At 38.1% G+C, this 27,228-nt stretch overlaps 2 protein-coding genes across 4 annotated transcripts in view; one reads left to right on the top strand and one right to left on the bottom strand.

Annotated features, from left to right (window-relative positions):
- Window positions 1-18,358, top strand: part of LOC126585720 (uncharacterized) — a 36,888-nt gene extending 18,530 nt beyond the window's left edge. The window contains exons 8-14 of one of the 3 annotated variants that reach the window (XM_050250217.1): window positions 544-762; window positions 1,593-1,657; window positions 5,353-5,445; window positions 11,816-11,936; window positions 12,726-12,832; window positions 12,936-13,002; window positions 17,840-18,358. In XM_050250217.1, coding sequence (XP_050106174.1) covers window positions 544-762; window positions 1,593-1,657; window positions 5,353-5,395 — 327 coding nt within the window. In that variant the 3' untranslated portion in view covers window positions 5,396-5,445; window positions 11,816-11,936; window positions 12,726-12,832; window positions 12,936-13,002; window positions 17,840-18,358. The other 2 variants (XR_007610633.1, XM_050250223.1) reach the window with 2 other exon arrangements.
- LOC126602488 (probable LRR receptor-like serine/threonine-protein kinase At3g47570) lies at window positions 13,417-15,014 on the bottom strand (the record flags this gene model as incomplete). Its single annotated transcript, XM_050269376.1, has 2 exons — window positions 13,417-13,906; window positions 14,051-15,014. Coding segments are annotated over 2 exons (1,338 nt in total), but the record flags the coding sequence as incomplete, so codon positions are not given.
- Window positions 18,359-27,228: the final 8,870 nt, after the last annotated feature.

The raw sequence follows: 27,228 nt of genomic DNA, 5'->3' as shown, positions 1-27,228 counted from the left end.
ACAGAACAAGGAAGATCCCATTCTTGTTGTTGAAGCTTTCCACCCAAAACTGGTAGTTAAGACCCCTATACAGTCTGAAAAAGCTCCGAGCACTTGCTGTGATCGCCGTTTTAATCTGAAGACTGAGCCAAGAGGCACAGCCCAAGTCAAAAGAAATCTGAAACCCTCTGAATCTAGTCCTCTCAGTTAAACATATCCTTTCACCCAAGGACTTGTCTTCCACTTCTAGGATGAAAACCTTTTGCTCTACTTTGAAATCTCTGGCTAAATGCTTGTATCTCACATTCCTTCCTGACAACCGAGAGCTTGGAAGGACCCTTTCCCGTTTCTCCCAATCGCCCCTCTCCCATCCCTTGCGTTGCCCCTCTCCCAAATCCTTTCGATGCATCATGATGCTTAAACAAGACAAAGATTATGGTTTTTCCATCGAATGCTCTGATTTCGTATACATGTTCAACACTGCGTTTCTTTTGTTGTATGGTTGCCTTCCCATTGTTTAAGTTTCTGCTACATTGGAAATCAAGTTGTTTCCGATTTTCCCAGGAGTTGCTGGATATCAAATCCTTGCCGTCGATGAAGCTGCAAAGTTGGTGCAAGGCTCGGACAAAAAGAGGTCAATTTTTCAGGCAAATTCCGAGATCGCTATTCGATCTTGTGGACAAGTGCCTGACGGTAAACCCAAGGCAGAGGATCAGCGCAAAGGAAGCTCTGCAGCATGAGTTCTTTGCCCCGTGCCATGAGTATATGATGACATTGCTAAATGTATCGCATTCACATTCACCCATGCACCGACAGAAACTTTAATTGTTGCAGATAATATATTAATGTGGAACTTTGAATCTTTGCGGTTGTTTCAGTGGTTGTTCCTGGGTACCTTTGACATTTATCCATAAATAAGTTAATGACTTTGGTCATGAAACAATTTTTTGTTTAGTTTAGGAGAATGGGGTTGGTTCAATGAAATTTGTATTCATGAGCTATAGACCCAGATTTATGAATCGTATCTGTTGTCTTGATATGTATGGGTGTGTGATGGAGATGTAAACAGATAGAATGGATGAGAGGGTTGAAATGGAATCAACCCCATGGTTGGGGACTGAATGGAGGTAAAATGTTGGATCTGGTATAAATTGGATAGTTGCGCAGCCCAATGTGGTTCTCTCTTTGGTTTTTCTGAGAGAGCATATCTGTTGTGAGTGTGCTGTACTGACTGCTTTAATTTTTTATGACCCTTAACGATGGAGATTGAACTACATTGTTGTGGGGTGAAATGTTATCTGAAAGTAATGGAAAGAAAATTTTCTGCATCGTGATTCTTTTAATTGTATGATAATGTTTCTAGTGTTTTAGATTACATTGATCTGTATTATTTTAAAGTATATATAAAGATTAGTTTATAGGTGTATGCACTTAATATTGGATATATGGTATTTTTCAGGTTATTTGACATACAATTGCATATAATCTCAATTTTCTCATGCAATTTTTGTCTGAGCTTTGGAATCATTGAAAATTTTGCCTAAATAATTAATTGATTGAAATGGCTATTAGTAATGAATGGGGTGTTTACTGTGTTTTTTTGGTGTGTACAGAGCCAACGGTATGTTGTTAACGAAAGTAAAAACAAGATGCAGTTTGCTGCATATAGAAAACGGAGGTTAGTTTGATTCCAACTCCTTTTTTTAGTTTATTTGAATAAAAAATTGGTAAGTTCGAGTCCAGTTTGATTATTTTTTGCAGATTCTTTAATCAGTGATATTCTTTACCCTCATCACACGTATGGATCCTTTTTGATAATGAAATAACATAGTTATTTTAGTTATAGTAAGGATTAAAAACTCTATTTTATCTGTCCAATTTTTCCAAACTTAATAAATTAGGTTAGTTTTTAACACCTTTTTTATACTGATCAAAATAAAATTTGTTAATCATTTTAACACATAAAATAAAATTTGTTAATCATGTTAATCAGTAATTTGTTGTCAAAACTCTAAAATCACTAATTTTGGCAATCCTAATGACACAAATGAATCCCAGTAAACAAAGAAATCACATGGTTGTCATACTCATAGTAAAAACTAAGAATTCCTTTTTAATCTCTCCAGTTTTCCAAAGTTAACAAATTAAATTTGTTTTCTATACCTTTTTCATTCAAAAAAAAAAAAGTTTTTTTCTTTTTGCAATCCATTTCTAAACTTTATAAATTACTAGATTTAGTATTGTTATATAGTATATAAATTGGCATGTTAAGTGTATCACAGTATCAGTCTGTTGTTTTGACAGTTTGATTTTTGAATTACTCACTTTCCTTTATGTTATATCTTTGCATTTTAAATTGAAGTTGCTTACTAGAGTAATTATGTTTGTTTGCTGGTAGGGATCTTATTGAAAAGCAAGGAAGAAGAATTGAATTATTTTATTGCAGAGCTCAGGATAAACTATGCTTCGTTCAACAACAACAAAGCCTTTTCCCACTAAGTGGGGTTGGCTATATGAATCCTAGAACGTCATTGCGCTCGATTCTGTGTCATGTCCTCTTTTAGATCTAAGTACTCTAAGTCTTTTCTTAAGAGTCTCTTCCAAAGTTTTCCTAGGTCTTCCTCTACCCCTTCGGCCCTCGACCTCTGTTCCGTAGTCACACCTTCTAACCAGAGCGTCAGTAAGCCTTCTTTGTACATGTCCAAACCACCGTAACCGATTTTCTCTCATCTTTCCTTCAATTTTGGCTACTCCTACTTTACCTCGGATATCCTCATTCCTAATCTTATATTTTCTCGTGTGCCTACACATCCAACAAAGCATACAACCGTCCAACATTCCGTGCCATACAACATTGCCGGCCTTATTGCCGTCTTATAAAATTTTTCCTTGAGCTTCAGTGGCATACAGCGGTCACACAACACGCCGGATGCACTTTTCCACTTCATCCATCCAGCTTGTATTCTATGATTGAGGTCTCCATCTAATTCTCCGTTCTTTTGCAAGATAGATTCTAGGTAGCGAAAGCAGTCGCTCTTTGGTACTTCCTAATCGGCTTAAGTGAAGATCTTTAGATTCCAACACTTCTCTCCAAATGTTAAGCTTCGCATTTACCCCTTCCTGAGTTTCATCTATCAACACTATATCTTTGCGAAAAGCATACACTAAGGAATATCATCTTGAATATGTCCCGTTAACTCATCCATTACCAATGCAAAAAGGTAAGGACTTAAGGATGAGTCTTAATTTAACCCTACAGTTATGGGGAAGCTTTCGGTTTGTCCTTCATGAGTTCTTACAGAAGTCTTTGCTCCATCATACATATCCTTTATAGCTTGGATATATGCTACTCGTATTCCTTTCTTCTTTAAAATCCTCCAGAGAATGTCTCTTGGGGGACCCTATCATATGCTTTTTCCAAATCTATAAAGACCATGTGTAAATGTTTTTTCTTATCTCTATATCTTTCCATCAATCTTCGTAAGAGATAGATTTCCTCCATGGTTGGGAGCCCTGACATGAACCCGAATTGGTTGTTCGAAACCCGTGTCTCTTACCTCAATCTATGCTCAATGACTTTCTCCCAGAGCTTCATTGTATGACTCATTAGCTTAATACCCTTATAGTTCATGCAATTTTGTACGTCGCCCTTATTCTTGTAGATAGGCACCAAAGTGCTCTTTCGCCACTCATTTGGCATCTTCTTCGTTTTCAAAATCCTATTGAAAAGGTCTCTGAGCCATGATATACCCGTCTCTCCCAAGACTTTCCACGCTTCGATCGGTATATCATCTGGGCCCACTACTTTTCTATGCTTCCATCTTTTTAAAAGCTACAACCACTTCTTTCTTCCTGATTCGACGGTAAAAGGAGTAGTTTCTACACTCTTCTGAGTTACTCAACTTCCCCCAAAGAAGTACTATTTTCATGTCCTTCATTGGAAAGATTATGAAAATAATCTTTTCATCTGTCTTTGACCGCGTTCTCTATTGCAAGAACCTTTCCATCCTCATCCTTGATGCACCTCACTTGGTTTAGGTCCCTTGTCTTCTTTTCCCTTGCTCTAGCTAGTTTATAGATATCCAACTCTTCTTCTTTGGTATCTAGTCGGTTATACATATCGTCATAAGCCGCTAGCTTAGCTTCTCTCAAAGCTTTCTTCGCCTCTTGCTTCGCTATTCTATGCTTCTTTACCAAAAAAATTTACGAAATAAGAGTTGGATAAGATGGTAAGTAGGTGGGTTTGATATTCAATGTGGCTGAGTTTAGTTAATTTCTGTAGATTATTAAATGTTTGAATATGTCTATCAGGCTGCAGTAGAATCTCTCATTAGGAAAGAGAGGCTAGACTTGAAATTGAGCGATCACGAAATTCCCTCTCGGATGTGCACATGACGATACCCTGTGAGATGACTGATTCGAGAACCCATTTTAAATAAAACGTATCAAAAGTGTTGAACGGAGAGCGAAGAGATTATTTGCATGGAAAACAGATTTCACTTTGTTTTCTTTACTCAAAGTGCTCTTATTTAATCTGGTTCTGTTTCGGTTGCATAGTCCGTGGTTTGCAGCGACTAAGAATCGTTTTCTAAGAAATCTATTGAGCTAAGTTCTTGTTGGTAGGAAATTAGGGGTGCTGATGTTAGCAATGGATTGAGTCTTTCTGTTTGGTATGATTATATCTCTGAACAAGCATTAATAAATAGAACGATTTCGATCAATAATTTTATTCAGTCAAGATTCAAACTCCCATTGTAGATCAAACTATAACTCAAATTCCCATTGCAAATCAAACTATAAGTCAAACTCCCATTGCAGAGCAAACTATGAGTCAAACCCTCATTCTAGAACAAACTGGGAACAAGGATGCGCAATAGGGAATGGCTATTTCCGGGGCATCGGTCGTTTTGAGATTCTGGTAACATCTATATAAGCTAGCTTATTTTTAGACCATTGTTTAGGTGTACATAATTGTTTAATGGCTTTGTACCTTTCCATTTTGTCAGCTATAGATGTTCTAAAAGATACACATACCCCTCCACGGAGAATCAAGTTCATTAGTTTACATTATATATCATTTTTGTGATGTAAGAAACCACAACCATCTAAAAGTTTTAGTGAAGTTGTATTTTAAAGTCAGGTTGGTAGGACAAGTTGCTATATATATTTTTAAAAAGTTTTCAACTTCGAATTTTGTGATATGTGATTGTAGAGCAAGGAGAATGTGACCCCGATTAGCTCCAAGCTTGCGGTGAACTTTTCTTGTTGTTCAGGGTTATGAGAATTCTTACAAAAAGAACTAGAACAACTCAGATTTTAATTTTCGGTTTAAAGCTGTTTTTAATTTGGTCCGCCCTGTTATGTTTGTTATAGGAACCGAGAAGAGTCTTCAATTCAGTTTCCAAACTCTGATTGAAAATGGAACTTGGTGCTATTAAGCTATCGTCCTCAGCCCTCAGAATTCAGGTAGCCCCATGACTTTTACATTGCTGCTTTCATTTTATGTACTAATTATTTTTCTATTAATTGTATTCTTCAGTTAAATAATGATTCATCCTTCTTCTCCCATCTCCTTGGTTTGTTCGTTTAGATTTTTCTGTTTGCGTATTATAATTTTTTAGGGTTTTGGTTACTGTGCACTTATCAGGTAAGTCAATTCTCATGTGATTTGTACATCCACATTCCTTACAATTTCCATCTCAGTATAGGCAATCTTTTGCTGATCAATTCAATTCTCATCTTGAAGCTCTTCCTTCCAATTATGCAATCTTTTGCCCTCTTTGCATCTCAGTATACGTGTACAATGGAACCATTCTTCACTGCATGTGTTAATAATTTATAATACATGAACATAGAATACAAGCTGGATGGATGAAGTGGAAGAGTGCATCCGGCGTGTTGTGTGACCGCCGTATGCCACTGAAGCTCAAGGGAAAATTTTATAGGACGGCAATAAGGCCGGCAATGCTGTATGGCACAGAATGTTGGGCGGTGAAGCATCAACACGTACACAAAATGGGTGTAGCGGAGATGAGGATGCTTCGTTGGATGTGTGGGCACACGAGAAAGGATAAGATTAGGAATGAGGATATCCGGGGTAAAGTAGGAGTAGCCGAAATTGAAGGAAAGATGAGAGAAAATCGGTTAAAGTGGTTTGGACATGTGCAAAGAAGGCCTACTGACGCTCCGATTAGAAGATGCGACTATGGGACAGAGGTTCAGGGCCGAAGGGGTAGAGGAAGACCTAGGAAAACTTTGGAAGAGACCCTAAGAAAAGACTTAGAGTACTTGGATCTAACAGAGGACATGACACAGGACAGAACACAATGGCGTTCTAAGATTCATATAGCCGATCCCACTCAGTGACTTGGATTTTCCAAGTCTCCAACAGAGAAGTTTTCCTCACTCGGGAAATTAAGGGAACACTACCTCAACCTACATGCTCCACTCACAAAGCTTCAACATACAAGCTTCAACAAAAGAAAATTCAAAGAACATAGCGAAGAAGGCTTTGGTGTATTTAACACAATACGTTGAAATGAAGGAAAGTTTATTTATTGATATCCCCGATAAGTTACAAATATGTACATATACTTGAGTCAAAATAAACAAACAAGAGGGAGCCTTCACAAAGGTTGCTTAGGAGAAGTCTCAGCAGTCGGTAGAGCCCCAGAAAGAGAAGGCACCGGAGGGGGATCATTCGGAGCCTCAGTACTGGACAGAACCCTAGAAGGATGAGGCATCAGAGGTTGATCATTTGGAGCTTCATTACGCGGTACAGCCCCAGAAGACGAAGGCAATAAATGCCTTTGGAACAAACCCACAAATCTCTGATGATCAAGTAAAACCTGACCATCAGATTCCTTCATCTGGTCAAGCTTCCTCTTCATGTTTGTAGCATAGTCATGTGCGAGCCGGTGCAACTATTTATTCTCATGCTTGAGCCCTCTAATCTCCTGTTTGAGACTCATCACTTCAGCCGCCAATGATTCAACTTGGCGGGTTCGAGCAAATAGGCGTTGGGCCATATTAGACACAGAACCTGCACACTGAACACTAAGAGCCAGAGAATCCTTAACAGCCAACTCATCAGACCGTTTGGAAAGTAGTCTGCTATCTTTGGGAGTGAGAAGGTTCCTGGCCACTACCGCAGCGGTCATATCATTCTTCATCACGGAATCCCCAACGGTAAGAGGACCAGTAGGGGAGACGAAGGATGGGCGCCATATGTTGTCTGGAGAAGGCGGGGCTGCCTCTTCAACAAGGTTCAAGTCAAAACGACGGTCGGAGGGGCCAGACATTTTCAAAGGTGTTGAAGAGAGAAGAGGTCGGACAAATCAAGATCTTAGAAGGCCACGAAGGCCACGAAGGCCGATCTCAGAAATCGAAGAGGCTTGCTTTCTCAAAAGCTGGGCTGCTCAGAGACCACGAGGGCCGATCTCAGAAATCGAAGAGGCACCTACTTTTCCAGCCCTGTCAGCACCTGTCACACGCACACTCAGCTTTGCGGAAATTATGGGCATTCTGTCGAAGATTTCTGGCGAAGTAGAAAGCACATGAATCGTACTGTTCAATCACCCACTTCCCACACGCAACAGTAGCTCATGGGTACCACATATAACTTTGCCAAAGTTCTCTGACAAAATTGAGACACGTGAAGCTTGCAGCTCCCACTACATCGCTCTGACCAAGAAGGGTAAAAGATTAGCAAAGAAACAACACTAACAAAGTTTAGACACATAAATTTTGAAGGTCTAGCTACCATATTATTACCCACAAGGGTAAAGGAACAGTACCACTGCTGGATAATTGGAAAGTCCTGGTGTGTCAACCTCTGTGCTTCGTGGCAAGGTAGACTAGCAAACATGCCCAACCTTTACCCACATTCGAGAAAACACTCCCAACAAAATTGCTTGCTCCAAAATCGAGGAGGCACCGCCCTCCGAATCTCGAGAGCCAGACTCTCAACATGATTACTTTCTCAAAAATCGAAGAGAGGGTAAAGGAACAGTACCACGGCTGGATAATTGGAAAGTCCCTGTGTGTCAACCTCTGTGCTTCGTGGCAAGGTAGACTAGCAAACATGCCCAACCTTTACTCACATTCGAGAAAACACTCCCAACAAAATTGCTTGCTCCAAAATCGAAGAGGCACCGCCCTCCGAATCTCGAGAGCGAGACTCCTAACATGATTACTTTCTCAAAAATCGAAGAGAGGGTAAAGGAACAGTACCACTGCTGGATAATTGGAAAGTCTCTGTGTGTCAACCTCTGTGCTTCGTGGCAAGGTAGACTAGCAAACATGCCCAACCTTTACTCACATTCGAGAAAACACTCCCAACAAGATTGTTTGCTCCAAAATCGAAGAGGCACCGCCCTCCGAATCAGGAGAGCCAGACTCCCAATATGATTACTTTCTCAAAAATCGAAGACACCGCTCTCCGAATCTCGAGAGCCAGACCCCCAGTAGGATTGCTTTCTCAAAAATCGAAGAGGCATCGTTCTCCGAATCTCGAGAGCCAGATCCCCGACAGGATTGCTTTTTCGAAAACCGAAGAGGCACCACTTTCCCAACTTCAAGAGCTGGATCTCCTTGGATAAAGCTTGTCTGTAATCTTCACACGCAACATCAGCTTTCCAGATACCACAGACCACTTTTTCAAAGTGCTCTGACAGAGTTAAAACTTGTGAAGCTGGCAGCTCCCACTACCGTGCTATGACCAAGCAGGGTAAAGGAATAGCATTATTACTTGATGTTAGGGAGACTCCTATATATGTCGACCTCCATCCCCAACGGACAGGCAGACCTGCAAAAATGCTCAACCCTTCCTCTTATCTGAGAGGGCACTCCCAACGAAGCCTTTCGAAATATTCAGCTTTCTTTCCCCCCGATAATACCTCTGTAAACAAGCTATACTAGAGCAAGAATATCTCATATCATCAGGGTTAAAAGCAAGAGTATCCCATATCATGCTTTTTCCCTGTCTTTTCCTTTGGCCTTGTTCTTACCTGCAAGACAAGGAGAAAGAGAGCAATCAGTCAGCACTTGGAATCAAGCTTCCAGCCAGGAACTGACTGCCTGGAACCCCTTACCTGATTACTTACCTGGCATTGCTCTCGAGTACTCATCTTCAACATCTTATGCTTCCAGGGAAGATCCCGCATCTTCCTGAGGAACAGATAGGGCAAGTGAGAAGGATACAAGGAAGCATGTGGAGACAAGCGTAACAGCACACGTGCCGATACATCCATTACTCTGTCAAAAGCAAAAGTATCACATATCAGCAGGTCGAACGTTCTCTAGATTTGATGGACTTGTTTTGACCCTCAAATTCTTCAGTCGGCCTTATCTCTGGAGGAAACCAGAAAACCCTCCAGCCCAGTTCAAGAATAAGCATGTGGAAAGTTACTTCTTCAAAAGAAAAAGTATCCCATATCATCTCTTCTCATTTTTCTTCTCTTTATCCTTCATGCTGCCTGCAAGATAGGGAGAATGTGAACAATCAGCCGGAGCTCTGATTGCTTACCTTGTCTGTCACCTCTTTCAGCAGATCCCCTAGCTCGGCGACTTGGGGGACTCCTACTACATGGTTTGTATCGCGCTTGACCAAGCCTGAAACTACAAGTAAGCTTCAAGTGACATTGATACATTACCTTGTGCATCTCCACCAGTTACAGATACCACCCCTGGATGGAGGAAGAGTACTTCCAGAGAAGATGCCGCATCTACCTATGAGACAGATAAGGAAAGTCAAGACGATACCACTCCAGTACTTAGAAATTTCGTGGTTACGAGATCATTCTCCCACAATATTTCCTACTGTCATTTGTACTAATTCATTCACTTGTACTCACTAAAGGAGAGCTTGAACCTATGTACTTGTGTAAACCCTTCACAATTAATGAGAACTCCTCTATTCCGTGGACGTAGCCAATCTGGGTGAACTACGTACATCTTGTGTTTGCTTTCCTATCTCTATCCATTTATATACTTATCCACACTAATGACCGGAGCAATCTAGCGAAGATCACAAAAAGTGACCATTTTCGCTACCTAGGATCTATCTTGCAAGAGAACGGAGAATTAGACGGAGATCTCAACCATAGAATACAAGCTGGATGGATGAAGTGTAAGAGTGCATCCGGCGTGTTGTGTGACCGTCGTAGGCCACTGAAGCTCAAGGGAAAATTTTATAGGACGGCAATAAGGTCAGCGATGTTGTATGGCACAGAATGTTGGGCGCTGAAGCATCAACACGTACACAAAATGGGTGTAGCAGAGATGAGGATGCTTCGTGGGATGTATGGGCACACGAGAAAGGATAAGATTGGGAATGAGGATATCCGAGGTAAAGTAGGAGTAGCCAAAATTGAAGGAAATATGAGAGAAAATCGGTTCCGGTGGTTTGGACATGTGCAAAGAAGGCCTACTGACGCTCCGGTTCGAAAATGTGACTACGGGACAGAGGTTCAGGGCCGAAGGGGTAGAGGAAGACCTAGGAAAACTTTGGAAGAGACCCTAAGAAAAGACTTGAGTACTTGGATCTAACGGAGGACATGACACAAAACCAAGCGCAATGGCGTTCTAGGATTCATATAGCCGATCCCACTTAGTGGGAAAAGGCTTTGTTGTTGTTGTTGTTGTTGAACATATTATAGTACCAAGTTTAATCCCTGATTTTATTATTTAACTGGGATGTAGATTTTATAATTGAAATTATGTTAAATGTGAAATGTTAGTGATTACACTTCACTCAATTATATCAATCCTCTTCAATATGTAGATGTAAGTTCGTTATTAGTGCCATTAAGGGTTGATTAATCCTCATATGCGTAGCAATAATTATTAGTGCCATGTGGTGTTAGTACTTACATAAATGCATTTTTAAACGAATGTTAGTATATTCTTAGGTATGTTAACAACACTACTCTCCAGTTTAGCCAGGTACCTACTTTGGTTTTTTCTTTCCCTCATCATATGCTTTGCACAATTAGGTATTTAAATTTTCCAAAATATATGTATGTATTCATAACTATGAGCTAAATACTAATGGGTCAATAATGAATGTTCTGCTGAGTAGCATGCTATTACCAATCTTGGTAGATTTACAAAGCATATGAGAGAATTCGTATGAATTTTGCATTGGTGGCTGAAGAAAAATCAACAAGCTAAATAACTCATTTAACTTGCATGCATTTGATGACAGATATTGAGAAACCTTAGAGTTAATCATCTGTAACAATAAATGTTAATTATTCAAGCTTGATTTCTTGGCAATGGCTTCCTTCGTTAACCTCTACAACTACGTCTCCCACTTCCTCCGGTCTCTCTTTCTCTTTCTAATCTCTACTGAGTTTCTTTCAATCTGTCAATTTATATAATTTATTCTTTGATGTGATATTTGGTGCGTTTGATTTGGTTTTGTGAATGTCTTCCTGACTTTTCCGCTTTGGATTCAAATAATAAGTTCAATGGTTGTATACATAACAAAATACTGATTTGTGAACAAGGCAATTCAAAGCTTGAAAATTTTATATTATGCTGAGCTGACTACCTTTTTTCCATGCTTTTTCGACTTTGAGTAATTGCAGTATTTTAGCCCAACTCGCTAAAATTTTTGTTTATTTTTAAACAAATTATGTATAAATTTACTTGGAAATGTTATATGAATTTGGTATAAACTTGAATAGAACTTATATCTGCAGGTTGAATGTGTCATTTGCCAACTATTTTTTGGTATAAGAAAAATATTACATTATATACACACAGTGCAATATGTTACCTATCTTTTTATATACATGTTATATTAATACATAAAATGTTGCATGTTAAACAGAGCAATAGATGCCAAGCTAAAAGTGAGAATGGGAATGAAGAATCCATGCCAAAATCTCGCATTTGTTCAGAGTGGTCTTGATGGAACATGGAATACATATCACCAAGTGTACTAATTCAAGGTTCATTGTTCAAATTCTTAAATTAAAATTAATTTTGTCTTGACTCCAGTTTCTTCATGCCTTTCTTAACTTCACATGCATAGATATTGATAAAGAGCTTCAAGAGGGTCATTACTAAACATCTATTAATCCGTGGTTACCTGTAGTTTGATAACTGGAAGCCTGGGGCTTAATAAATTTGTAGATGTTTAGTAATGACCCTTCTGAAATGATGGATATATTGTCAATATTATTGATCAATTGAATATGCATGAGAACTTTAAGTAATCATTGCCATAAAAAGTAGAAGTGATGACTCACATCAGGAATCAGTTATCTCATCAGCAACTTTATTTTTATCTAAGATTGAATTTGATACTTGTAGACATAGGTTAAATCGATTGTTAAGGTGGCAATTTAATCACTTGTCAACGTCCGATATGTCCATCTTTCTGTTCTGGATTTTTACTTGAAATGAATAGATTCTAGGCGTTTCATTTAGCAAAATGAGCAGCGGATAGTGCTAACTCATTTTTCTTACATTCACAGCAATATGGGCACTTTTCTTGGCAATATAGTTCTTAGCTTAAAATTAGAATGTGATTCAGTTGTATTGAATTTGTTCGATTAACCACTGGTCCATTTATAGTTCATTTAATCTTTTGAATTTGTAAGCTACTGTGTTGTGTCCTTTACATTTCTCGGTATGCTATTGATATGGAAAACATCATTTATCTATTCTATTTATCGCATGACATAAGAATCAAAGTAGACTTGGCATCCCTTTTGTGGCCTTTTTTGTGTTAGCAGATGCCATCAGATAGGCAAAATCATATCAGCTACAAAGTGCATTGAATGCTACAGGTTACTAAGTTTCGCCATATGCCTTCATTGTGGCATAGCCCTCTCTGCAACAAGTAAGCATTATAATTTCACTTTGTGGAATGATATTAAGTTTGAATAATATAGGGTTGTGTCATGAATTAAAACTATGAATCCATTTCATCATGCATTTTTCAGTTAAACTACTATGCTTTTGTTCAATTGACTGCAACTCATGCCGCAGTTTGCTTCACAAACCTCTAAGGTTAGCTTCCATACAGTATGTTGCAAGTTTGAGGATATATTTACATCTTAATTTCTGCTCTCTCTGGTTGATTCAAGTTTGTAATTTTAAGTGCTACAGTGCCACTTGAATTGATTATAAAAATGTAAAACAAAATCCGTCCATGATTTACAAATTTGTATTCGATTTTTGATGTTTTTCTAGTGTAACGCATATGTTGCACAAGCATGCATATGGTACAAATTATTTGGTTTTGGACAGTAAGTTTTGAGTTTTACAAGAAAAATCAAGATAATGTGTCACTCATCTATCCCTATGTTCAATCGAGATTATGTTTAATTTATTCAGTTTAAATGTGTCTTATTCATGCAAATAAGGCTGGTGCATTCAAGGTCCTGCAGCAAAGCGCGGGCATATTTTCTAGTACAATACTAATTAGGATTGAACTGTAGTTTAACTTCAATAGACCTGTAAATTCTGGATATAAAGAAATAACATTACATGCTATATGTAGCATATCAACAGTGTACTTCTACTCGAATTCATATATCTCAACTTGCTCGAAGTTTGCTTCTAATCAGACACATTTCAGCCACAGCATGACTAATGTTCTTTCGCTTCCTAGGCAGTTCCGCAGAGCAAGCGACACCAACTTCCAAGATTGAAATCAAGCTTTCTTTAAAGTTGTTATCCTTACTGCCGCTATTTCTTGCGCTCTTGTCCCCATCAATACTTTCTTCCACTAGAACAAGATCCACAATCTCTACCACCTGATCAGGCAAAGCTGCCTTCACAAAGTTATGAAGGTTTGAAGCTCCTTGAAACATGTTATCAGTCGGTCTTTTTCCCGTAAATATTTCTAACAGTAGGATGCCGAAACTGTACACATCTCCTTGTGTCCACACTTCATGTCCCGTACCATACTCTGCATTTGTACAGTTTAAAACACCATGTTCTAAGTAAATTAAATGAACCAAAGATATGGTGTTTAGAGCAAAATTTATATGCCAGCAGCTATTTAAAGACAAGATAATGAGAAATTTAATGAATCACTAAATAGAGCGTTCACCTGGAGGAGTATAGCCAATAGTTCCTTTAAGACCGGTGGAAATAGATTGTTTACCAGAACCTTTTTCTGAAGTTCCGGGAAGGAATCTTACCAAACCAAAGTCACCTACATTCCCAATCATGTCATCATTGAGAAGAACATTGCTCGGTTTTAGGTCACAGTGAACTATTGGTGATTCACAATGGTTATGAAGATAATCCAAAGCCATAGCAACATCAATAGCAATGTTCAACCTCTGCGAAAAGGTTAAGCTCTTGGGTCTCTCATTTGTCTCACCAATTAACTGAGCTGGGTGCAACCATTCCTCTAAGCTCCCATTAACCATAAATTCGTAGATTATGGCCTTGAAATCAAAGCCACGGTAATCAACACCTGAACATGCCAATAGAACCTTTAAAAGATTACGGTGTCTAATATTTCTCAAAGCCTCACATTCAGCAGTGAAACTTTTGTATGCCTCTGGATTAACGAGGTTGAATACCTTGATAGCAATTGTCATTTCACCTTCATCAAGTACTCCTTTATACACGGACCCAAAACTCCCCATGCCAATCAAGTTTGCAGAAGAGAATCCATCGGTAGCTTTTAGAAGAATTTGGTAAGAAACCTTAAGAAAATTATCTGAATTAGTACTTGAAGTTTGCTTCTTAGTTCCCTTCGCCCGTAAGCAGCATAGGTACAAAAGCAATAGTTCAAAACTTATTCCAAGAAGCCCGCTGACTAGAGAGATTATCAACTTGGAGGTTCGGCTCAATCCTCCCTTTGCTTGATGTTGAAGTTTGCATTCTGGCAGTTGAAACTCAGGTATGCCCCCACAAAGCTTACTATTTCCTTCAACCAATGTTGCAGTTGCATTCTTGAAAACTCCTTCCATTGGTACCTCACCCTCGAAATTATTGTAAGAAAGATTCAAAGATTGCACAAACTCAAAACTCTCCAAGAATTTTGGAATCGTACCTGATAAGTTGTTGTGGTCGAGATATAATTCTCGAATACCTCTTAGTGAAGCCAGAGACAAAGGAATGGTACCTTGGAGGAGATTCCTTTGCATGTTTAAGAATTCTATTTTTGTACAGCTCCTGAGACTTGCCGGAATTCCCCCAGATACCTTGTTTTCAGAAACATCAACGTGCTCCATATTTATTAAACTTCCGATTTCCTTTGGAATGGAACCAGTCAAAAGATTTCGAGACAAATCCAAAACAACATATGAAGACGACAGACCAAACACTTTTGGGGGAATGGTACCACTGAAATTGTTGATACCAAGAGACAAGATCTTCAAATTTCGACACTGAGCTAAACTTGAAGGGATATTGCCTTGAAGCTTGTTTTCTTGTAGATATAAATTATCCAATCGACTAAAATTTCCAAAAGACGATGGAACGTTCCCAGAGAGAGAGTTCTTACCCAAATCCAAGGCATACAACTTTTGAAGCTTTCCTAGATCGCTGGGGATGTGACCCGAAAGTTGGTTTGTCAGCCATAGACTCTGTAGGTTCTGAAGATTTCCGATCCCATTTGGGATACTTCCTGATATGTTATTCACAGATGCATAGAACCTTACAAGGGAAGAAGATAAGTTAGCCATGCAATGAGGCAGAACACCCCCAAAATTGTTTTTATCAATTTCCAGTAGTTGTAAACTAGTGGAATTGTTCAAATCACAGAGAAAGCTCAAGTCAGCAGGTCCCCCACTTCCAAGACGGTTGGATGTAACAATAAAATTCTTGAGTTGGCGGAAATTTTTCAGAGAAGGGACTTGTCCAAACAGTTGATAATTTTCTGCCATTCCTATGTGAACTAGATTTGAGGCATTAGATAAAGAAGCAGGAATAGGCCCGCTGAAATGGTTTGCGTCAACAGAAAAATATACGAGATATGGAAAGGCAACACCTAAGTTTGAAGGCAAAGTCCCTTGGATTTGGTTCAAAACAATTGAAAAGACTGTTAGAGAAGAGAGGTTGAAGATTGAGGGAGGCAAAATACCGGAAAAACTGTTTTGATCCAGTGCAAGGACACTCAAATTACTCATTCGAGAAAAAACATCAGGAATAATACCAGTTAAATTATTAGAAGTTGCAGAGATCATTTCAAGAGATGATAAGTTGGCAAAAGAGGGAGGGACACTTCCTGTAAGGTTGTTGACGTGAATTCGAAAAAATCTTAGCTTTGACAAGGTGCCAAGCTCGTCAGGAATTTTCCCCACCAAAGAATTCCAACCAAGAGCAAGTCTGATGAGCTGAGAGCAGCCTGATAAGTTGGGTGAGTGAATTGTTCTCCAATATTAAATCTTGCAATCGAGGAAGACGGCCAATTTCTGGAGGGATTTGATGGCTAAAGCTATTATTCTGGAGATGAATGACTCTGAGAAAACTCAAGTTTCCAACATGTGGCGATATAGAACCAGAAAGATTAAAGGCGGGAAGCTTCAACATGGTGACCCTCTGGTGTCGACGACCACATGTGACACCATACCATTGGCAAAAGTGGATGGTGTCATTCCATGAGTTCATGACTCCGAAAGGGTCACCAGTATTTATCTTCGCCTTGATTTCAAGCAAGGTGAGGCGATCTGTCTCATTTCCTGTGTAGCCGAAACAGATGAACGAGTGAAGAATGAGAGCATGCATGCAAAAAGATGAGAAAAACACAGCTGAAAGGAAGCTGTAACGCCCATGAAAAATATCAGCTTTGTTTAGCAGTGGTTATTAAGCAAGTTGAGAAGAAATGTATTAGAGAATCCACTTTATAAGCGGCATGGTGCTTAATTAAAACGACTTTGCAGGACTCACATCCATCCCAATAATTAATTTTGAGGCATACATACTCAATCAGTCAAATTAGTCGGCGTATAATGTATATATTCGGCGTTATGACAAACAACGCTAGCACTGTAGTGATATTTTCTTGCCAGACAACACAATCTCTGGTAGTATGTTGTTAGATATTTTGAAATTTGGCCGTTGATTATGTAAATTCTAGCTAAGTTTTCAATGATGGAGAAAGTTTTATCTGTTTATGGCACTCGAGTTTGCATTAAGGTTGAAGATCAGTATGAATTTGGTGGAAAATCATGTCATTTTACATAGAGAGATGACTTGTCATTGGTCAACAATCAACGGTCAGCATACTGGCTAGTGTTCCTACCTGCAATATGTTACAAAGTACGCATGCTACTAGACTTTGCGTTAATTGGTCTAACATGCTGAGTCCAAATATCCGTCTGAAGACTTTTGGGTTAAATTCTTGTCTGCAATGTTACATAGTTTCGCAAATATTAGTAATTAGTAGTAGGGCTTTATTTTATTTTATTTTTATTTATACAAAGTGGTAGTAGAAGAGGGGAGAATCAAACTTTATACCTAGATAAATTCTTTTAACCACTTGAGCCATAAGTTTCTTAAAATTTTTTACAATTTTTATTAAATACACATGTATTAATTAAGGAATAACATAAATAAATGAATGTGTGCACACAAGAGAAAACATTTCTATGAATCAAATTTGATACTTTATGATTTATTAAATTATTAGCATTATCTAATGGAATGTTCTGGTTACATTGTTTATGCTCCTCTTTGTTTATACGATGTTTGGTCTTACGACTAATGTGGCAGTCCCATGCTTGATAACTCCTTTGATTGGTGCTCTAAATTGGTTTTCTTGTTTTTATTCGAACAACATTCTAATCTAATTGATGAGGCGATATTATACTACATATTTTACCATATTCTTAGTTATAGTTTATTGGTTATTTTGATACTTTGTCATATATTTTCAATGTAGGATATTCAACTTCCTCTCGAGCAAAACATGACCAAACGGATGAATTTTGGAGTGATTCCAATTGGAAGATGTTCATGAGTCTTTCAAGATGATAGTATCAAAATTCCAGATTTTTCTACCAAGCCGTTTGACCGTGGTGATGAAAAGAAGGCCCAGCGCGCAGCTTTCCTAAATTGACGTTTCTAGGCATTTTGGGAATTTTGGAGGTCAAGATGGCATATTTTGAGGAAATTCCTTCTGAGATTTTGTTAGGGATGTCTCAAGCTTTAAAAAAAGACATTTTGGGACCAAATTGGAGTTGATTTGGTCAGTCAAAAGTATGATTTTCTGAGAAGTCCGAATTTCAATTTAAATAGGAAACTTTTTATTTCCTATTTATCTTATTCTATGATGTTTCCTAGTTTTTAGAACACCTTTTCTAGGAAGGATTTTATTTTCTAGTAGTATAAATAAGGCTATTTAGCCATTAGAGAACAGATGCATCAATTTGGAGAACTTAGCTAGGCTTTGACGATTTGTATTTCAAGGTGTTTTCTATTCTTTTTCTATTTCAATAAAATTCATCTTTTAAAATTGACAATGTCATACCGCATCTTACTAATTTGTGACAATGTCATACCTCCGTCAGTTTTTCTGTTAATTTCTCTGTTAAATGCTGACGTGGCCTGACATGTGTCCCACTTACTAATCCAATTGGATTAAAAAATAATAAATATATTTTTAATAATAATAATAATATAAAAATATATATATATATATATATATATATATATATTAAATCTCTCTCACTCTCTGCTCTCTCTCTCCCCCTTTCTCGCCACCCTCTCTTCTTTGCAACCCAAAACCCCTTCCCACCCAACCCCTTCCCACCCGTCCTCCACCATTTCTCTCTCCTTTCTCTCCCCCCTTTCTCGCCACTCCCTCACTCTGCCAACCCAGTTCGTCCCCCCCCCAACCCAACGTGCACTCATCTCTCATCCCTCATCTTCATCTTCTTCCCTTTTTCCCTCTACCTGCAATCCAGAAACAAAAAAACAAAAAAAACAAAAAAAAAATCGAACCCAGTTTCGGCCCAAGAAGAAGAAGAACCCTTTATGTCTCCTCCCCATCTTCATCTTCGTCCCCTTTTCCCTCTACCTACAACCCAGAAACAAAAAAAAATCAAACCCAGTTTCGGCCCAAGAAGAAGAAGAAGAAGAATGAAAAAAAAAAAGTGACTAGATGTTTCAGCCCAGGAGAAGAAGAAGAAGAAGGAGGAGAGAGAAGAACAAAAAAATTGAAAACGAAAAAAAAAAAAGTGACTGGATGTTTCGGCCCAGGAGAAGAAGAAGGAGGAGGAGAGAGAAGAACAAAAAAAATTGAAAACGAAAAAAAAAAAAGTGACTAGATGTTTCGGCCTAGAAGAAGAAGAAGATGAAGAAGAAGGAGGAGAGAGGAACAAAAAAATTGAAAACGAAAAAAAAAAAGTGACTGGATGTTTCGACCCAAGAGAAGAAGAAGATGAAGAAGATGAAGAAGAAGAAGGAGGAGAGAGAAAAAAAAATGAAAACGAAAAAAAAAAAAGTGACAAATCGCCCAGGAGAAGAAGAAGAAGATGAAGAAGTACAAAAAAAAAAATTGAAATTGGTGCAGGAGAAGGAAAGCATGCCGCATCCCTAGGAAATTTTTTTTTTGTTTTTTTATTCTTAATTTTTTAATATTTAATTTTTAAAAATATATTTAATTAATTTTTAATCCAGCTGGATTAGTAAGTGGGACACGTGTCGGACCACGTCAGCATCTAACAGAGAAATTAACAGAAAAACTGACGGATGTATGACATTGTCACAAATTCGTAAGATGCGGTATGACATTGTCAATTTTAAAAGATAAGGTATGAAAGTATCGTGACACTAATAGTTGAGGTAGTTTTTTGTACTTTACCATATTTTTTATTTATTTGCTGATTTTATTATTTTAGGTTGGTTTGTTGATTTTTTAGAGCACGGCAATGATGTGCTGCGAACCACCACAAGCAAGACCACCACCTTTATGGGATTCTTCAGCAGCAATGGATTGGTTTGGATTCTCACAAAAAACCACCTTGTTACAATCTTTTGATTTTGGGAGCAATTCAATGGGTTGGAAACCACCACCACCAGGAGGACCACCTTTATGGTTCTCATTCGCAAAGCAGGGTTTCTATGAATTTAAACCTTCAATTTGTGCTCTTTGTTGTTCAAATACCCATGAAATTTTGCAATGCCCTGAAAGGAAATATTTTCCAGACTATGTGAAGGAGCATATTAATATGAGGAACGGCTCACAAAGGTGTTGGGACGATCCCACTTTTGATTACTACGCTCCAAATTTGAATAAGCATCCTAATTTTATATGGGCAGGTACTCACCAACCTTTTGAGCAACCTAATGTGCCACAAAGTTCAGAAGACGGTTCGGCTACTAGTACATTCGAATGTGTGAAGAGTTATGATAACAAGCTGAACGATGAAATTAAAGAGCCACCTACCGGTGACTCATGCCAAAAGGGGGCAACAGCCCCTGATGACCTTGAAATTTCTTCAAAATCCATTCCTACTCAAGTCCATACACCACACATACTATTCCATGATGCTGCAAAGCAACCTACAAAGCTTCATTGAAACTGACCGATTGGATGGGTATGTACAAACCAAATCAGAATCTGGGAAATCATGTGGCCAGCTCTTGGATACTATCACTTTGGATACAGGGCATGTTACTGATACAAACATTTTAGTTGCTGTATTGGGCAGTACACCAGCATAGCTAATTGTACTTGAAGAAATTCGAGCCAAGTCCTACAAGCTACCTAAGACATACAAGCAATGGGAGAAAGAGTTTAATGGCAGCCAGATTCTTCATAGAGACATTCCACCAGTGCAGAAGTTGTGAGTATTAAATACAAGGTGGAAGTTAGTTCTACGGAGACACAAGCCTCGCTGGAAGGGACCTTATTTGATTTCAAAGACTCATTCCCATGTAAGGGTAAACATAAAAGATTCAGCTACTGAATTTTATTAGCCATTGTCATTTGTCGATTGGTTATAACCACTATCACTCAAGTAGTTAGATGGTTAGAGAGTTAGTTACAAAGGGGTAGTATTGTAATAGTCCATGTGTGCTGAGAGGCTATATAACACATTGTAAAGACTTGTAATATTTTTCATACAGTGAAATACAAAGCATTCTGAAACCCCTTTTCTTCTAAGCTTCTGCTCTCCTTATTCATTTTCCCATAGTCATATTTCTCAGAGTTATCATGGTATCATCGCCGGATAGGTTCGTCGCCGCACCGATCCTTGGGTGAATTTTCTGCTACTCTGGAAGATTGAAGACGCTTTGTTGTCTGCAATTTCGAAGGTCTCGATTACGGAAGGCTGTTGAAGTCGGGTATGTCCTCCGATTGTTGAAATTGATTCAGGTGACATCTTTCTTTCGGTGGTTGAAGCTATTTTGATCATGGGTATTGGTTTTTTGAGAGTCTTGAAGAAAGTGTTTGGTGTAAAATTTGAGAAATTTGATGATTGATTGTATAGTCGAATGTTCATAAGGTTTTGATGAAGAAATAATTGTGAAGTTAGAGTATTTGAGAAAGTGTTATTCTTTCTTGTTCTTTTTGGAAAGTGTCAATCTTTCATGGTAAAGAGTTTCAGTCTCTTCGACAAGTGTTATTCTTTCTTGTTAATTTTGGAAAGTATCAATCTTTCTTGGTAAAGAGTTTCAGTCTCTTCGACAAGTGTTATTCTTTCGTGTTAATTTTGGAAAGTATCAATCTTTCTTGGTAAAGAGTTTCAGTCTCTTCGAAGTCTTGCAGTCTGTTTCAATTGCAAAGAGTGTCAATCTCTTCCTTTTTCATTACATATTTGGAGTTTGGTGTATCTGTGATATGAGTCAAGATGAATAATCCGAATGTTAAAGTAGAAAATTTGTTGGGGATGCTTACTATAAAATTGAAGGATGATAATTTTGCCAAATGGGCATTTCAGTTTAAAGCTGTGTTGAAGGGTTATAAATTGTTTGGTCATTTCGATGGCACTGATGTGTGTCCACCAAAGTTTGTTTTGTCTACTGATCTTAGAGTTACTGAGGAAATTACTAAAGCGTATGTTGATTAGGAGTCAACTGATATAGCTTTGTTAAGTTTTTTGCTTGCAACATTATCTGATGAAGCAATGAAGTATGTTCTCAGATGCAAGAATGCTCATGAAGCTTGGGTGAATCTTGTAGATAGGTTTGCTTTTGTATCAAAATCAAGAGTGAATCATCTAAAGACTGAGTTGCATACTATACAAAAGGGAACTGACTCGATTGATAAGTATCTGCTGAGATTGAAAAACATTAGAGAGCAGTTAAGTGTTGTAGGAAAGTATGTCTCGGACAATGATGTTATCATTGCCAGATTGGCTGGGCTACCAAAAGACTATGCAATAATCAGAACTGTTATTCTTGCTAGAGAGTCATCAATTACTCTCAAAGAGTTCAGAGCACAACTTCTTGGTGCTGAAAAGGAAATTGATGGTGAAATTAATATGTTGTCCCAAAGTTTGTCAGCCTTGTATGTGAAAGGGACTGGTACTCCTCCTGGATCTTCAATGGTCAATGGTTCTTCTTCTAATCCACAGAATCATAGTCACATCCCTGCTTCTACTGGTGGTGTTTTATCACAGGTTCCTTATCCGTTGTCATCACATTTTCAGCCTAATATGCAGTCCTCTCAGTTTTATTCTACACAACAACCACCTGATATGTTTTATCCTCCTGCACCATATGGTTTTGGTTTCTTTGGAAATTCTGGTTCTCATTCAGATACAAGAAATCAAAGCTCAAATTCTGGTTTCAGATATTTCAATGGCTCTAATTCTAAGGGTCAACACAATTACCGGTCCAATAATGGATACAAGGGGAAGAGTTTTAATTCTGGAGGATATAGGCAGAACTCAAATAATAATGGTTGGTCGGGAAACACAGACACAAGGATGAATGTAGTGATTGAATGCCAAATCTGCAACAAACGAGGTCATACAGCAGCAAATTGTTTTCACAGGAACAACAATTCAACTCCTGGTTTTGTGATTGAGTGTCAAATTTGTGGAAAAAGGGGTCGTGTTGCTCTTAACTGTCATCACCGAAGCAACTACTCCTATCAAAGTCAATCCCCTCCGTCTTCTATAACTGCGATGAATGCACAACAGTCATCCCAGTTTATGCCTACTAATTCTTGGATAGTGGATTATGGTGCTTCTCATCACATGACAGCTAATGTTAATGGTTCTAGTATATCAATAAAAAACACTGGTTCTACTACTCTTCATACAAAGGACACCTCCTTATTACTTACTCATGTTTTACATGTTCCAAAGATTGCTTGAAGTTTGCTCTCTATTAAACAAATTTGTGTTGATAACAACAGTTGGTTTATTTATGATGAGTCCAATTTCTTTTTACAGGACAAGAAGACAAAGGAAGTCCTGTATCCCGGAAAGAGTAGGCCTAAGGAGTTGTTTCAGATTCCAGTTTTTCACAGTGCTAAAGGTGTGCAATCTACATTTCCCACTACAACAGCTTTGCTTGGTCAATTGGTGAAGTCAAATATGTGGCATCAACGATTGGGTCACCCTACAAATGAAGTACTTTCTTGTACGTTAAGACAGTGTAGTATATCATATAAACCAGATGATAAGCACAATGTTTGTACATCGTGTATTCAGGGCAAAATGTCTAGATTGCCATTTCCTGCAAGAACTGAAAAATGTTTGTCTCCATTTGATAAGATTCATTCTGATGTTTGGGGACCGTCTCCTATAAAGTATGTAGATGGCTATAGGTATTATGTACTGTTTACTGATGAATATACAAGATACAATTGGGTATTTCCAATGTGCAATAAATCTGATGTCTTCTCTATTTTTGTAAAGTTTTATCAGTTTGTATTAACCCAGTATGGAGTGTCAGTCAAGTGTTTACAAACTGATGGGGGAGGAGAGTACGTTAGTAATGCTTTTACAAAGTTCTTAGATGATAAAGGGATTGCTCAGATGCTGTCATGTCCATATACCCCTCAGCAAAATGGAATTGTTGAGCGAAAACATCGGCATATCATTGAAACTTCAATTACATTACTCACTAATGCTGCTCTACCATTGGAGTTTTGGTATTTTGCTTGTGCACACTTAGTATTTCTTATCAATCGAATGCCATGCAAGTCTTTGTCTATGGTTTCTCCCTATACTCTGCTATACAAGAAACTTCCTGACTTAAAATCCTTGAAGACATTTGGAACTGCTGTGTTTCCTTGGCTTAGGCCTTATAATTCTAATAAGCTTCAAACAAGATCAACATTGTGTGTCTTTCTTGGGTACTCTTCAGGATACAAAGGTGTAATATGTTATGATCTAGTGTCCAAGAAATGCATTATTTCTCGACATGTCATACACAATGAGATGATGTTCCTTGGTAAACAAAGGTTACAGAAACAAGTCAATGCACCAGTGGTTGATCAAAAGGCTACACATTCTCCCATTTTGGTTCATGTCCCTGTTACTCAGACTTCTAGTACTTATGAAGTTAATCAGATACACAGTGAGAATGATAGAATTGCATCTTCTTCAGTTGATCAATCTAAGACGTCAAGTTCAAGCTCAGGGCATTCTCAAAGTCAAAGTACATCGGGCCATACTCTTTCCACGACAAATGATACAACTCCTTTGCTTCCTGTCTTGAGCCCAGACCAACTCCAGGTAATACTTCCACTCTCTTCAAATTCATATCCATCAGGTATAGAACATACAACCACATCTACTCTTGTGCATCAAAGTTCTGGAATTCAAACAAGGCTACAAACGGGTGCACTTTCAAGAAAGAACTATGCAGCATATTCAGCAACTTTTCCTGAGATTGCTTCTTTGGAGGTTATGGATGATTTTTCCAGTGGGTTTTCATTCTTAGCGGATATCACTAATATAGAGGAGCCTAAAAAATTTAAAACTGCTAGTGTCAAGGCTGCAAAGAGCCATGCAAGATGAGTTCGATGCGTTAAAGGCACAAGGAACTTGGTGTTTAGTTCCTCCTCCAGTTGACAAAAGTATTGTTGGAAGCAAATGGGTATACAAAATTAAGAAGAACCCTGATGGATCAATTTCTAGGTATAAGGCTTGGCTAGTTGCACCAGGGTATAGCCAAGAGCAAGGTTTGGACTATTCTGAAACGTTTAGTCCAGTGGTGAGACAAACCATTGTCAGAATGATTTTAGCTTTAGCAGTTCAATTTGGTTGGAGTTTGAGGCAACTAGACATTAAAAACGCCTTCTTACATGGATAGTTAGAAGAGGAAGTTTATATGAAGCAGCCCCAGGGGTTCGTTGATTCACAACATCCAAATTATGTTTGCAGGTTAATAAAGTCACTTTATGGCTTGAAACAAGCCCCACGAGCTTGGAATTCAAAGTTTACTAACTACCTACCTACTTTGGGGTTTGTTACATCCTTATCCGATACAAGTTTGTTTGTTAAAGAAGATCATAGGGATGTTATTCTCCTCCTGTTATATGTTGATGACATAATTGTGACCGGTTCCAATGCTTCAAAGATTCAATCAGTGATTACAAGCCTTGTTGCAGTATTTGATCTTAAAGATATGGGAAAACTTACCTATTTTCTTGGTCTTCATATCCAGTATAATCAAGATGGGTCTATATTCATTAAGCAGTCTAAATATGCCCGAGATTTGTTGAAAAAAGCTGGTATGGAACATTGTATACCTACATCTAAACCCTCTAAACCTCATACTCAGTTGCTTGAATCTGAAGGCATACTAATGACAGATCCTACTCTTTATTGAAGCTTGGTGGGTGCTTTACAGTACTTAACATTCTCTAGACATGATATAGCATACCTAGTGAATATGGTGTGTCAGTTTATGAACACTCCAACAGATTCACACTTTCATTTGGTCAAGAGAATTCTGAGGTATTTGCAAGGTACTCTCACTTGTGGTTTGAAATATACAAAGGGTGAAGATATATCTATAGCTGCCTATTCAGATTCGGACTGGGCAGCAGATATCAATACTAGGAGATCAATAACCGGGTATGTGGTATACTTAGGATCTAATCATATCTCATGGCAGTCCAAAAAGCAATCCACTATCTCGCGCAGCTCAATAGAGGCAGAATATAAAGAAATAGCTCAGTGTGTAGCTGATGTTTGTTGGATTAGATCAGTGCTCAGAGATATGCATCAGTGTCTTCCCTCACATCCTCATCTTTACTGTGACAACTTGTCAACACTTGCTATATGTTCGAATCCTGTTTTTCATTCTAAGATCAAACATCTCGACACTGACTATCACTTTGTGAGGGAGAAAGTACAAAAAGGTGATCTGCGTGTTCAATACATTCCCACAGAAGAGCAAGTTGCTGATGTCTTAACTAAAGGATTACATGGCCCTGTTTTTGTGAAGCATTGTCACAACTTGAGCTTAGGATCACAATCTGCAATCTCCAGTATTACAGTTCCGAGTTAATTCATTTGCACAATAGCATTACAGGGTTGTGTTTTGTAGATTCAAACTTTGCTAAGTTGTACCCTAGCACAGTTTGAGGGGGGAGTATTAGCCATTGTCATTTGTCGATTGGTTATAACCATTATCACTCAAGTAGTTAGATGGTTAGAGATTTAGTTACAAAGGGGTAGTATTGTAATAGTCCATGTGTGCTGAGAGGCTATATAACACATTGTAAAGACTTGTAATATTTTTCATACAGTGAAATACAAAGCATTCTGAAACCCCTTTTCTTCTAAGCTTCTGCTCTCCTTATTCATTTTCCCATAGTCATATTTCTCAGAGTTATCAAATTTAAATGCACAGTTGAAGTCACTCCATACCTACCATTGCTTTATGATGCTGCTAAAGTGTGGCTGACTCTAAAGGAACAAATGACGTGATCATCAGCCTCATTCCCATCCATCTAGCTATAGACGTCAACTAAAGCGCTAATTGGAAGACAACCCAATTTTTCCAGCTTTTTTCTTTTTATTTTGTTCATTTTATTTCTTGTTTTTATTCCTTGTGACAAAAAGCCCAAAAAAAATACAAAAACAACAATTCGTTTTAGTTGATCATTTTTTTTATTTTATTTTTTATTTTGGGTTTTTATTCTCACCCGATTTTTAATGTGTGATCTTGGCAGGTTGAATTCAGAATCAATTGGCCCTAAATATCCACTAAGCGCAGATATTCAACTAAATCATGCATTCAGTAGCATTCATCCACAATAATCAGATTCCAAACGAATGCAGAAAAGATTGAGGCAGAGTTGAAGAATCTCTCTCATATTTTAATAAAATAATTGTTTAACATATAAGTTTGGGG

The sequence above is a fragment of the Malus sylvestris genome, chromosome 2 (assembly GCF_916048215.2).
Source record: "Malus sylvestris chromosome 2, drMalSylv7.2, whole genome shotgun sequence".
NCBI lineage: Eukaryota > Viridiplantae > Streptophyta > Magnoliopsida > Rosales > Rosaceae > Malus > Malus sylvestris.
Note: the sequence above shows the minus strand (reverse complement) of the source record. Positions and strands in the feature narration are given on the sequence as shown.